Raw genomic sequence first — 13,595 nt, forward strand, 5'->3', positions numbered from 1 at the left:
CACCGTCTAATGCCTGTGTTCTTTTGCCCGTTTTAAGCTTTTCTTTTTATTTTTCAGTTTGAGATATAGCTTTTTCTTGAACTCTGCCTGTAAGGCCAGCATCCTGGAGTTTGTTCCCAGTTTGTTCACTGCAGATGACACTACTATAATTTCTTTTTTTTTTTTTTCCGTGACAAAGGTATCAAAATGTCAAAAGTTATGGATTGAGACTGATTCTCTCAGTGGGTTCGTAGATATGACATGTTTCTTTGTGCTGTATGGTACTGGCTGTTGCAGTTAAAAGGTTGTAAGTACAGGTAGCATTTTCATTAAGAAACAGCTCTAACATTGTCATTAAATAACTGCTTTTAATATTTATATTTGCATTTACTCATTTAGCAGACGCTCTTTCCCCAAAGTGACGTACAATAATTATTACACACACACTGTCTGAAACCACTTGTCCTAAGTAGGGTCGCGGTGAACTGGAGCCTAACCCAGCAATACAGGGTGCAAGGCCGGAGGGGGAGGGGACACATCCAGGACAGGACACCAGTCCGTTGCAAAGCACCCCAAGCAGGACTCAAACCCCAAACCCGCCAGGGAGCGGGCACAGGCCAAACCCACTGCGCCACCATGCCCCCCACAATGATTATTATTTACTATTTAACTGACACCCATGTCCAATGTGATTTCCAGCGCTTGATACAGCTTACTAAGATCTCTACAGTCATTCACACAATTATACAGCTGGACAATGTAAATACACACACATGCACACACAGTATGAGCAATTTAGAGTCACCAGTTCACCTGAAATACTTGTCTGTAGACTGTGGAAGGAAACAAGAGCCCTTGGAGGAAACCCACACAAAAGCAGAGAGCATTGAAACTCCACACAGACTTACCAGGGTCAAACCTGTGTCTAGTTGCACAGCCCAGGTGGTTCTCTTTTTTAATCCCTATATGTTGTTAACCTGTGTTCCTAGAGCAGATCTTTTCTGACCCAAATAAGGCGCCGGGAGGCCTGGCGTCTGTTGCTATTATATACCCAATCCTCCTTGAAACTTGACCCCATGATCGTGAGTGCTCTGACCACGTATTTTGTGTGTCCACTTCTCCCTGCCCATGTGGTGTCCTTCTTCTGTTGTCCTACATGTGCTCTTGCAGAATATCACCAGTAAGCTTTGTGTTTAACATAAAAAAAACACGGCCTTTCCCACTAACTGCTCTTATGCTCTTGTTTACAGTGACAGAGATGCATTAATAGAGATTAATCACAAGCTTTTTTAATGCAGGACTTGTTATAAGCATGCTTTTAACAAGTTTCTACTTGTCTGTATGGGTGAAGCTTAGATGCTAACTAAATTTAATAGTATACAGCGTCAGTATAATATGATCCATGAAATCTGCAAGTGAATAACTAGAACTCAGTGTTTGTATGATGATGAATGGATCTTCCTATCGTGTAGAATAGTGCTGACATCTATTGCTGCTCAGCATGATTGGAATGACCTAGATACAGTTTTGGTACAGTTTAACATTAGATGTCCAGAAATCCTAAAATCTGAAAGTCCATACAACTATTACATGTTAATGAGTCATGAATATGAAATTGTTTTGCACTTTTCCCACACCCATGCTGTTACCTGCCTCACTGGAAATCATTGTGCAGCAAACATTTTGTCCAGCTGCACATATTCACTGGATAGCCTGTCAAATGTGATAGAGAATAGCTTTGTAGTAATGCTGACAACATTATGCAAATAATAAGCTCAGCCAGGGAAGTAACAGTAGCATGTTGCAGTGAACAGGGTCTCAGTTTACTGTTGAGCATTAGAAAAGTCTTCAAGCATTGAAATACAGAAAAGTAAAGGACTAAGGACTGACCACTGTGGAATACCACAGTATGTTAGAGAAAGGTGAGGCACTGAACTCTGAAGTTTGCAACTTGATATTTTTGTGGATATTGTCTGTTGCTTTCTTTCTCTGACACTGTATGCTTTCCTCTTCCACCCTCAGTCTGCTGGTACCAGCAGTCCAGCGGACTGCAGTGGCCTCTACCCACAGCATTAGCAGTGTCACTCCTCCGGACCGACTCCATTTCCCACGTGGCACAGCCAGCCGTAACACTTTCCATGGTGGGCAGTTTCGGGAGCGTCACACGACCACCTACAATGGACCTCCTGCCTCACCAACCCTGTCTCATGATGCCACACCCCTATCACCGTCTCGTGGCCGTGGTTCCTCCAACCTTTTCACCAAGATCACCTCAAAGCTCACACGCAGGTAGGCACTTGGTCAGTACTTGTGCACACCCATCACCAAGCTTGCACATATCAACCTGGGATAGTGTTGTGCACACCATCACACCTGCAGGTCAGGTCACAGTGTCTTTGTAGATGTTAGGAAAGGACAGGCTAGGCTCAGTAGGCCTTGGGTTGTTTTGTGTGCACTACCTAAAGCTTTTCAATACACACCTGAGACTGCGGAGTTGGTCTACCCTTTGGTATCTGACTCAGAAGGCTCATTTGTTAACAGATTTATTCTTAACAATGTCCACGTTTTATTTGTCCACCCTTTGCTACAGAGCCTCACCTGTGCAACCTTCAGGTAACAAGACTTTTCTTAACCATTATGTTTGTTGCTGGCAACAGTTTTAATATTTATATATTCAGAACTATATATTGTCCTGAATCTTCTTGCTTGGGACCAAACTCTTTATTAGGATGTCTGTACATCTAACAAGTGTTAGTATTTCGTTTCTGGTGGCCCATATTACGTGTTTCTGGAGCCCTGTATGGCTGACACTAGGGACTGTTAAAAACTAGTAGGAGATGTGGAAGAAGCAGGATTAGCCAATCAGTGGATGTTCTCTTCTTTAGCAGTAACCCACTGACAGAGTCAGTCTCAGTCTTTGACTTTTGACAATAGCGTTTCAATGTGTACATTTTCGCTCAACAGATTCTTGCTTGTAATCTGCCAGAATTCCATCACTTGATTGTCAGTCTATTCCATGTCACAGAAGGAGAACCCACATTTGCAGAGAAAATTGTTATATTATGTAAACTGCTTTAACAGACTTCACAGTGCATCTTAGTTTGTTTTAAATATGTACACTCAGGCCTCATACAATGAGGTCATGTACAATGAAGAACTGCTACTACAGCTTATGAATATACTGTATGTACCATTTTTTAATAAACGGGAGCTCATTATTCAGTACAGCAGCAATCTTGCTCATTATGCAGTCATTTTACTTCCACAACATGTATTTTATTCTCTACCATGGCTTATATTGACCATTTGCATTCAACCTTTTGAAATAGAGATGCATACTTTTTGTCCCTTCAGTGGAGTAAATCTGGCTAGTTTCCTTCAAAACCAGCTATGTGCTTCCTACATCCTATTACATGGACAAGCACAACTACCAACCAAGGTAAATCTAAACCACCACTGGAAAGCAGATTCAGTACTATAATTACTCTTGATTCATTTAGCTGACACTTTTAGCATAGGAAGAATAGGGCATGGGGAGTGATGATGTGAATTTTCTTAAAAACATTCATCATCCAAATTATCCATAGTGTTCAGTGTGCCCTGTCTCATCCTGTATGCGTCCAGAATATGCCTCAGACTTCTGTGAGACAAGATAGTAATAATTATTTATATTACAAATATTGTAAAATATATTTTATTTTAATTTCAACAAGCTATTAATAAGTATGTTACAAATAATATATATTTAACTTAATTTTAGGTGACAGTTTTTGTTCTGGGATCTATTTTTTTGCCATTAATAAATAATTCTAATTCAACCCTTCCACAGCTAGCATTTGTCTTAAAAATTTGGTGATTTCATTGAATGAATTAACCCGGTGAGGAATGGAGGTATTAATATTTAATGTGATGCACTCATTGTATTTTTCTGTGAGATGTGCGTTACTTTAGAGAAATGCATCTGCTAAATGAATAAATGTAAATGTAAATAAAGAAATTGGTATTCATAACCTTGTTTGGAGTTAAAGTACCCTTCTAAGATGTTAGCCTGCAAAGTGGTGGTTTTGGGTGTTTCACTGACATTTGTTGTATACCAATGGATGGTGTTGCTTTTCAATATCATTCTCCTTTAAGCCGTTTCTGGCTGGCACTCTCATGTATTATGTACTCATTCAAAATATCAGTTTTATCTTTTGTATATTTCATGTTTTTTTGAAGAAGCATGAATGTCATTCAGGTTTACCAAAATGGAGGAATTTTAACTATCATTGTAATCAACTCAACACTAAAGGTTTTTTGAAATTACTTTAAAAAGAATGTTGATTGGTTGGACTTTTCAACCCAGAAGCTGAACTATATGCTGCAGACTCACACCGTGAGCTCTGGTCCAAAGCAGAACTGAACAGACTGCTGTAGAGTGTGCTGGAGCATGGTTGCGACATTTGCTTTCTGTGTGTTGAGCTGTATAGCTACCAAATGGCTTTATCCTAATCACGTATGCATGCCATTCTGCATATCTTGGACTGAACACAGCTCTGCTGTTTTTTCAGATATTATGCAAAATTATTTCAAGTAATTGATTTAGTTTGTGCATATAAACCAGACTGCTGACATTCCTGTATATCCATTGACTTTTTATCTCTCATTCCTTTCTGACATGGTACATGTGCTGCCCTACAGAAGCCCTTTGAAATCCAGTCTCAACAGGTTCAGCTGGACCCTTGTTGACACCTATGCCTTGTGAAGACGCAATGTGTACTTGCATACCTGTTCTCCTACTCCACTTCACCCAAGGATTTTATGACTTCAGTGGTTCAGTTTTATATGATATGAAATACTCAACATGTGATATTGCCATTAGCTTTAATTAAGTCCACTGTTGTTCTAAGCCCTTGGAATTGGATTTACTGGTCAGGCAACCCTGCTGTTTCTGCCGCAGAAGCTGGTGTGTTTGTACTTGTGTGAAAGTGCTGTGTGTCAGTACATTGTGGGTAACAAACTCTTGGTTGTGTGATCCAGGCCACCGTACTGGGCCCTGAATGTGGCTGCCGAGACATGTGTGAATTGAACAGCATTCAGGTATTGATACCCACCCTTAGACCACCTACTCATCCTCCCTGTGCCTTGTCTACTTCAGCCCATCTACCAAAATTTGTACTGCCTCCTCATTACAAAATTCTCTTCCCTTATACTACCTGCCTTCTCATCCTGCTCCTGAGAAACAGCTGTTGTAAGATATTTAGTTTCTAATGCATGTGTTCCTTAAATGTTTTTTAATTTTCTGTCCTTCCTGACTGGCAGTTGATTGCTTTAAGAATAACAAGCTAAGATGAAATGGGATTTGTTCACGTCCTCAAAATAGATTGATAAGATGAAAAAAACATGCTTAGGAACACTAAAATGTGACATTTTTTATGGTATAGTTAGTATAGCTGACGCTCTTGATATTATTACCAGGGCATTCAAAAAAAAACAGTATGTTAACACTAATAGTACAAAAACTGCAACACCCTCCAATGTGTACATTCAAGCAATAAAAAGTATATTTGAGACATGGATCAACAGCTACAGAAGGCATTTAGGTGCAGTTGTTGGAGCAGCTGGGTAACGTAGTGGTTACAGCAGTTTTTTTTTTTTGGATCTGAAGGTTACTGGTTTGAATCTCACAATTGAGCTGTCCTTGAGGTTGAGCAAGGTACCTAATACCTGTAAATGAGTAAAATACAAATAGCATTGTAAGTTGCTTTGGAGAGAAGTGTCAGCTAAATGAATAAATATAAATGCCATTCCAGCTAAAGGCGGTGCAACCAGTTGACTGTAAAGGTTCAGTTTTTCACACCATGATTTCGCACTTCATTATCTTCCACATTAATTAATTACATAAAAACAAAGCTCTCCTCACTCTCACTGGCTCTGTCATGGTGACGGGGCTCAGGAAGGTGACGGACTCAAGTGCAAATGGAGTTTTCGGTTTTATTAGCAATCCAGGATCAGGCGATAGAATTGTCAAGGGACAGGCAAGGGTCAGGCGATCGGCGGACTTCAATAAAAGGACAAGACAGGAATCGTGGTCGAGTAGAAAACAGACAAAACATCGGTAATCCAAGAAGTGTTGCGGCAACCACGGGCTGAGGGGGGGAACAGCGATCGCTCATTATTGAAGTTCTGCATTGAGGACCCATCGGCATTGCCTTTTATCTACTATCCCATCAGGGAGCAGCAGGTGTCGCCGATTTGCTGGCAGATGGGGTCATGACAGGCTCCATTCATACACTATTATATCTGGAAAAACATCTGATCAAATTTAATATCAAAATGCTGCAAAGGTTGTGTGACAATTGGAAAGGGAGTAAATACGTTTCCACATCACTGTACACATGGACTGTGCTTTCTTTTACTAAATGGCTGTAATACTGATGTGAAACCTTGGATGACAGTATGTATGCAAGTTTATTTTTTCTATATTTTTTAAATAATTTGTGTCTTTTTCACTTTAGCTGTTTCTTTGTCATCTCTCATGTCAATGTTCAGGCACAGTTCAAGCTTTAAATGTCTGTTGGAGCATGCCAACTCCAACCCTGAACTATGATGTATGCTAGCATGACAACTGCACTTCCACCCTAGCAGTGGGAAGGCACCATTGTGTTCCTGGAGTATTAAAATGCTTTAGTTTCGTGGTCATTAATGACAGATGTTATCTGACTGAAATGTAGAGCACTGGTGTTCCATCTTTCTCCATGGGGATATTGTTGTGGTGACTCAGGATTAAGTACACACACACATTCTCTGAACCACTTGTCCCATACGGGGTCGCGGGGAACCGGAGCCTACCCAGGAACACAGGGCGTAAGGCTGGAGGGGGAGGGGACACACCCAGGACGGGACGCCAGTCTGCCACAAGGCACCCCAAGCGGGACTCGAACCCTAGACCCACTAGAGAGCAAGACCCGGTCCAACCCACTGCGCCACTGGGATTAAATAATACAGTAGATTCCAAGTGTAGTTCTCATGCTCCGGTATCCTCTAGCTAGATAGATAGATAGATATACTTTATTAATCCCACAAGGGAAATTGTTATGTTACAGTAGCAGATACAGGTCTTAAAATACTGCAATATAAAAAATATAAAACAAGTGGAAAAATACAAGATAAAGATATGTACAATTATACAGTTGGAGGAATAGTAAATAAGTGTATTTGAATAAAAAAATAAACTATGTAGTGCAGGTAGTGCAACAGTATATAGTGCAAGTTGTGCAGAATGGTAATATAATCATTATGAAGTAGTAACAAAATGAACTAACAATAGTGCTGAATAGTTCATCTGTCACACAGAGGTGAGGTTTTGAACAGTGTTATTGCGAAGGATAGGAATGATTTCCTGAACCGTTCTTTATGACAGCGGAGCTGAATGAGTCTATTAGAGAATGAGCTTCGCTGTCTCTGCAGTGTGCTGTGAAGTGGGTGGGATGGAGTGTCCATGATGGAGAGCAGTTGTTCAGTGACCTCCTATTCCTCACTGACTCAAACGTCTCCATGTTCTGTCCAATGATGCTGCCAGCCTTACGGATGAGTTTGTTCATCCTGCCGGCATCTCTGGCACTGATGCTGCTCCCCCAGCAGACCACAGCACAGTAGATAGCACTCGCTACAACAGACTGGTAGAAGATCTCCAGCATCTTGCTGCACACATTGAAAGATCTGCGCTTCCTCAGAAAATAGAGTCTGCTCATTCCCTTCTTGTACACAGCATCAGTGTGGTCCTTCCAGTCCAGACTGCTGTTCAAGTGGACACCTAAGTACTTGTAGTTCTGAACAGTCTCAACCTCCTCCCTCAGGATCTTTATGGGTCTGACTGCAGTTCTTGTCTTCCTAAAGTCGATGACCATCTCCTTGGTCTTCCTGACATTTAGGAGAAGATGATTCCTGCTGCACCACTCCACAAAGTTATCCACCAGGTACCTATACTCCAACTCCTGTCCATCTCTAGTACACCCCACCACTGCAGTCATCAGAGAACTTCTGCAAGTGGCATGATTCAGTGTCATACTGAAAATTGGAGGTGTACAGAGTGAACAGGAATAGTGACAGGACAGTTCCCTGTGGCGCTCCTGTGTTACTAACCAACACATCAGACAGGAAGCTCCCCAGCCGTACAAACTGAGGCCTGTCTGACAGACAGTCAGAGATTCTGGAGACCATAGATGCACCGACACCCATCCCCAGCAGCTTCTCACTCAACTAGTGCTCCCTCTTCATTCTCATGGCTCTGACTCATCTGTGCAGTTTAACTCTCCGTTCTTCCTCTCCCTAGGGTCACTATTGACCCAGCCAAACGGCAGACTCCCAATAAATCAGGCCCTCCAGGCCCAGGAGCCAAGTCCCTTAGTAAGTGTCGTCCACCAGTCTTCCTTCTTCTGAGCATTTTGTCATCATGTTTTATATCGAGAATTAATTTGTCAATTTTTGTTCTACCAATATATCCATCACTTTTCAGAGTTTATTTTCTCCTACAGAGTCACCAGGACAATATATGTAGCAAGAAAAAGTATGTGAACCCTTTTGAAATGACTGCATTCATGTATAAATTTGTCTTAAAATCTGGTTTGATGTTCATCTAAGTTACAGTAATCAACAAACCCAATCTGTTTTAACGTGTTTTAAAGCTGTTCACACTGGACATCCTAACAATATGGCTGATCTGAAGCAGTTCTGTAAGGAAGACTGGTCTAAAATTCCTGCTGAACATTGTGCAGGTCTAATCCACAGCTAATGAAAATGTTTGGTTGAGGTTATTGCTGCCAAAAGAGGATCAACTAACTACTAAATCCAACTGTTCACTTACTTTTTCCGCAGCGCTGTGAATGTTTAATGGGATGTGTTCAGTAAAGTCATGAAAGATTATAATCGTTTGTGTGTTGTTAGCTTAAGCACATTGTGTTTGTCTATTCTTGTGACTTTGATGAAAATGAAATGACATTTTATGACCAGTTAATGTAGAAAACCAACTAATTCTAAGGGGTTCAAATACTTTTTTTTTTGCCACGGTATAGAAATGTATAGAAAAATGGAGTAAGGGATGCCTTAATACCTATTCTTGTAAAAGCCTGAGGAACATGAGGCAAGTCAGTGCTAGGGTATCATGCCACCTGACTCCTCTTGCTGAAACAGTTGGTAAACAGGCATGCACCAGTGATGGTCCCCCCAGCTTGATTACAGCAACCTGAGTCCCCATTGTCTGATCCCCCCTCCTCAAAATTGGGTAACCTAATCCTAGGTGTAGTCCATTACCAGCACAGGGCTTGTCAGGCTGCTGGGACAAATAATGGAAAGAAAATTGCACGTTAGCTCCCTAGTTGGAGGACCGAAGTTCACATGGAACACACACACAGACTAAAGCCGCTTGTCCTGAGCGGGGTCACGGTGAGCTGGAGTCTAACCTGGCAACACAGGGTGTAAGGCTGGAGGGGAAGGGGACACACCTAGGGCAGGATGCCAGTCCATCACAAGGCACCCTAAGCGGAACTTGATCCCCAGACCCGGCAGAGAGCAGGACCTGGCCATGCCCGCTGCGCTACTGCGCCCCCATGCCCCCCACCGCATGGAACATGTGCTATGTAAAGCATCTAATTGTTTTGATAATCCATACCCACTTGGTAGTCAATAACACAGCACATAAACTTTGAATAAATTTTAAACTTTGCATTGTATACTGTAGCTTCTTTGAAATCAGCTCCTCAGAGCACTTTATAGTAAGAAGATAAATTTGGTACAGTGATAAAATAATGTGGACAAATTTACAAGTTAGCATAAAAATTAGAGTAAAATATCAACAAAATGAAATGCCAAATACAAGATTATAATTCAGATTATAGTAAAAAAATAAGAGCGAGGGGAAAGGAAGTAAGCAAGTGTTTCGGTGTGAAGTACTTCTGAACATGTGGGTCTTGTAAGCCTGGATTTTAAGGTGCCTTTAAGCAGAAGATAGCCTCATACTCTTGGGAAGGGAATTCCACAGTTTGGGGTATAGAATGTGAAAGTCCTGTCTCCCGTAGATTGTAAGGAATCTTGAGAGACATATTAGAGACAAGGATCAGATAAACGAAAACTGTGAAGTGTGGAAGACACTGATAGAAGGTCATTAAAGTACAGAGGTGAACTGGTCTCTTCAAACAGAGTACCAAAGGCACTGTCTTTCACCTCTCCTGGTTCTCCTGAAATTTTCATTTTTTTTCACCAACATGAAGCCTTTATTTCCCAGTTCCTTCAGCATCACAGATGGAACAGGGGTTCCCTTTTGACATCGGTGTGAGTTTGGAGCTTCCTTATGAGTCCCTCAATTCCTTATTTCACATGACATGGGTAGCAGAGTGCTGACATGAGCAGGATAGATGGGGGATGACAGCCCTCCTATGTACTGAAGAACTTAAAATAGCAGGATGTGGACTCCATCTCATTCTCCAAATTGTCTGACATGATTGTAAAGGCTTCCAAGAGGTCTAGTGAGTGTAGACATTTTTCACCACTTCTGGTGTCCACATACTCACTGCTCCAATCCCAGGTAGTTCCTTTTGTTGTGCTTTCCCCCATCCCCCATGCCTCACCTTCTATATTGCTAATCATCAAAGCAGGTGATGTGATGGTGTCAGTGTCCCATGCATACAAATTGTTTTCGGTGTGTGTAATCATGTTTTCTTGTGTGCACTTATAGATATGAGTTTGTATATTATGTATTTCTCTGAGAATAAAAAAAACTGTATGTTCTCAAAGTACATCATATCTGCACACTCTGTGCATCCAAGGAAAGAGCAACCTCTTTTTTCTATACTTTCTTTGTTCTGTTTTTATTTGCTTAAAAAACAGTAAAGAATGACTACCAGTAAGGCCGTCTTAGTTCTGCCATCCTGAGTCTTCATTGTTTTCCTTGGAAAAATTTCCCTTCTTTTATATTTTAAGCGTACATGTCCAAATTTCCATAGGTGCCTTATTAGTCGGTTCATTTAACTGCATGAACAGTAACCGAGAGCTTGAGATTGCTGAGAATCAGGCTGATGAATTTCTTGGATTGTCTGCCTCTGTATACATCTTGCCTTCTCTATCTTTCTCATTTCCTCATGCAACAGTGGTTTGAGTGTCTCTTGTCTTGAGTGGTCTATATTAATCTTTTGCCACCTTTGCCCTTCTCCTGCCTTTTTCTGTTTTCTTTTCCTCTCCATTCCTATAATGCTTTCTCTGTGTTTTACCACTCTCCCCATGACAGACTCCCAACAGAGTTTAAGAGAAATGGGAGATCTAAGGGCTCAAGGTGAGACAGGGAGCTTAAATCAAACGTTTCATCAACTCATCAACTTTGTTTCATCAACTTTGTTTTAAAACATTTAAATCTGAAACTTTTATATTTGTGTAGCATATGTTTATGTTGACTGGCGTCCCATCCTGGGTGTGTCCCCTCCCTCTTCGGCTGTGTGCCCTGTGTTGTCGGGTAAGGCTCCGGCTTGCCGTGACCCTGCTCGGGACAAGCAGTTGCTGACAATGGATGGATGTTTATGTTGTCCATCCTGTGATAGACTGGTGTCCCACTGATTCTGGGATAAGCTCTGGACTGCTGTAACCCTGACCAGGACAAGTGGTTAATGAAAATGGATGGCTGTTTCTTACATTTATTCATTTAGCAGATGCTTTTCTCCGAAGCAGTTTCCAATAAACTCTATGTAGTGTTGTCAGCCCACACACCTTATCACCAAGGTGACTTACAGTGCTGGATACACTGCTTTACAAAGGGTCGCTAATCCATACATCAGTGAAACACACTCTCTATTACTCACACACATTGGGTGAACCTGAACAGTGTGTTTTTGGACTGTGGGAAGAAACCAGAGCACCTGGAGGAAGCCCACTCAGACACGGGGAGAACATGCAAACTCCACATAGACTGAGTAGGGATCAAACCCACATTCTCACGTACCACCCAGGCGCTGTGAGACAGCAACTCTACTTACTGTGGCACCTGCTGTTTATGTTGTAATATACAACACATTAGCAATAATTTCAGTGTTATAGGGCTTTCTATTTCAGTACATTTGAGTGAAACATATTACGTCTTGGCCAGAAAGTAGGGCGCTTCAGAAACTTCTCCCTTAGTATTTTGAACCCAAGTCCAGTTTGTCAGAGTTGCCCTAGCAACAGGAGCACAGTGAAATATCCTGAGTTGCCTTGGCTTGATGGATGGATCTTAGAAAAAGATTAAATAATTAAATTTGTTCCTTGACAGAGTATCTCCTCACAAGAAAGAGACATCTGGAGGAACGGGTAGACATTACCATAAACTCTTGTCTTCCAGCAGGTTAGCATTGCTCCCTTTTACAGAACACTTATTGTGGCATGGGAACGTCAGTGTCCTTGTGGCACCAGGAGAGGGCGCAGTATACAAATTGAGGTCAGATATTGCACTTGCTGCGTTTTTCTGACCTCTAGCGGTGAATATGGTAGGAAGAAGCATCCCCAACTGACTAAATATCTAACTGCAGCTGCTGAAGAACCGCCAGCTGTCTGTGAAACAGAAGTATCATGCTGGTGAGATTGACAGTTAGAGTAGTGTCCTTGCAAATGGAGTCTCTGCACCAATGTAAACCCGGTATTCTTGTTTTACAATTTCTGTTGACTCAGATTTGATTGTAGTTGATGCCTGTGGTTGTGCTTGATTGCAGGACTCATTTTGTGCACAATATACAGTCTGTTTGCTGCATGCCAAAGTGTAATAAGCTGTACGTCTTGTACTCCACAGTGTGGAAATGCTTCAGCATGAATGGCTGGATATCTGTGTTAACTGATCGTGTGTCAATGACAGTTCTGTGTTCTAGGGTAGAACATGCTTGTGTGCACTTAATATATGTTCAGTACCCAGATGCATAAATGTGTGCCATTTGGTATACGCACCACCAGTACATCATCTCACTATACCTGAATGTGTGATGTGTTGTAAAAATACCACGTCCACATCATTCAAGATCCACCAGGTACTCCAGGTACAGGCATGTGTTCACACAACTGTGGACAGAAATGTGAACTTCCTGGCTGTGCACACACTTGCATGCATCACTGCAGAAGGGTGGACTGATCTTGCCTGTCTTCTTCCTGCTTCCTCACAGTCGCAATGTATTTGGGGATCAAAAAGACGAAAACAAAGACATCAAGCCCCGCTCCCTGCGATTCACCTGGAGTATGAAGACCACTAGCTCCATGGAGCCTGATAGGATGATGCATGAGATCCGAAAGGTGCTGGATGCCAATAACTGCGACTATGAGCAGCGTGAGCACTTCCTGTTGCTCTGTGTCCATGGCGATGGTCACACCGAGAGCCTCGTCCAGTGGGAGATGGAGGTGTGCAAGCTGCCCCGCCTGTCACTCAATGGGGTGCGCTTCAAGAGGATATCAGGAACCTCTGTTGCTTTCAAGAACGTTGCTTCCAAAATTGCCAGTGAATTAAATCTATGAAACAAAAAACACAAAAAAACTCAGCACACAAAATGTATGGAAAATCAGTGCATCTTTTGAAGTAGCAGTTTCAGAAATTATTTCTCTAAAATGCCAAGTATGTACTGGAAATATTGTATAGA

At 41.8% G+C, this 13,595-nt stretch overlaps 1 protein-coding gene across 4 annotated transcripts in view; it reads left to right on the forward strand.

The window, feature by feature from the left end:
* LOC108918065 (MAP/microtubule affinity-regulating kinase 3-like) overlaps positions 1–13,595 on the forward strand; it is a 78,702-nt gene extending 65,107 nt beyond the window's left edge. Inside the window, exons 15-18 of one of the 4 annotated variants that reach the window (XM_018724976.1) lie at positions 2,002–2,268; positions 3,334–3,418; positions 12,251–12,322; positions 13,128–13,185. In XM_018724976.1, the coding sequence (XP_018580492.1) occupies positions 2,002–2,268; positions 3,334–3,418; positions 12,251–12,292 (394 nt within the window). In that variant the 3' untranslated portion in view covers positions 12,293–12,322; positions 13,128–13,185. Of the gene's footprint in view, positions 1–2,001; positions 2,269–2,569; positions 2,593–3,333; positions 3,419–12,250; positions 12,323–13,127 lie in introns of all 4 variants that reach the window. The other 3 variants (XM_018724974.1, XM_018724978.1, XM_018724975.1) reach the window with 3 other exon arrangements.

This window comes from Scleropages formosus, chromosome 8 (genome assembly GCF_900964775.1).
Source record: "Scleropages formosus chromosome 8, fSclFor1.1, whole genome shotgun sequence".
Taxonomy (NCBI): domain Eukaryota; kingdom Metazoa; phylum Chordata; class Actinopteri; order Osteoglossiformes; family Osteoglossidae; genus Scleropages; species Scleropages formosus.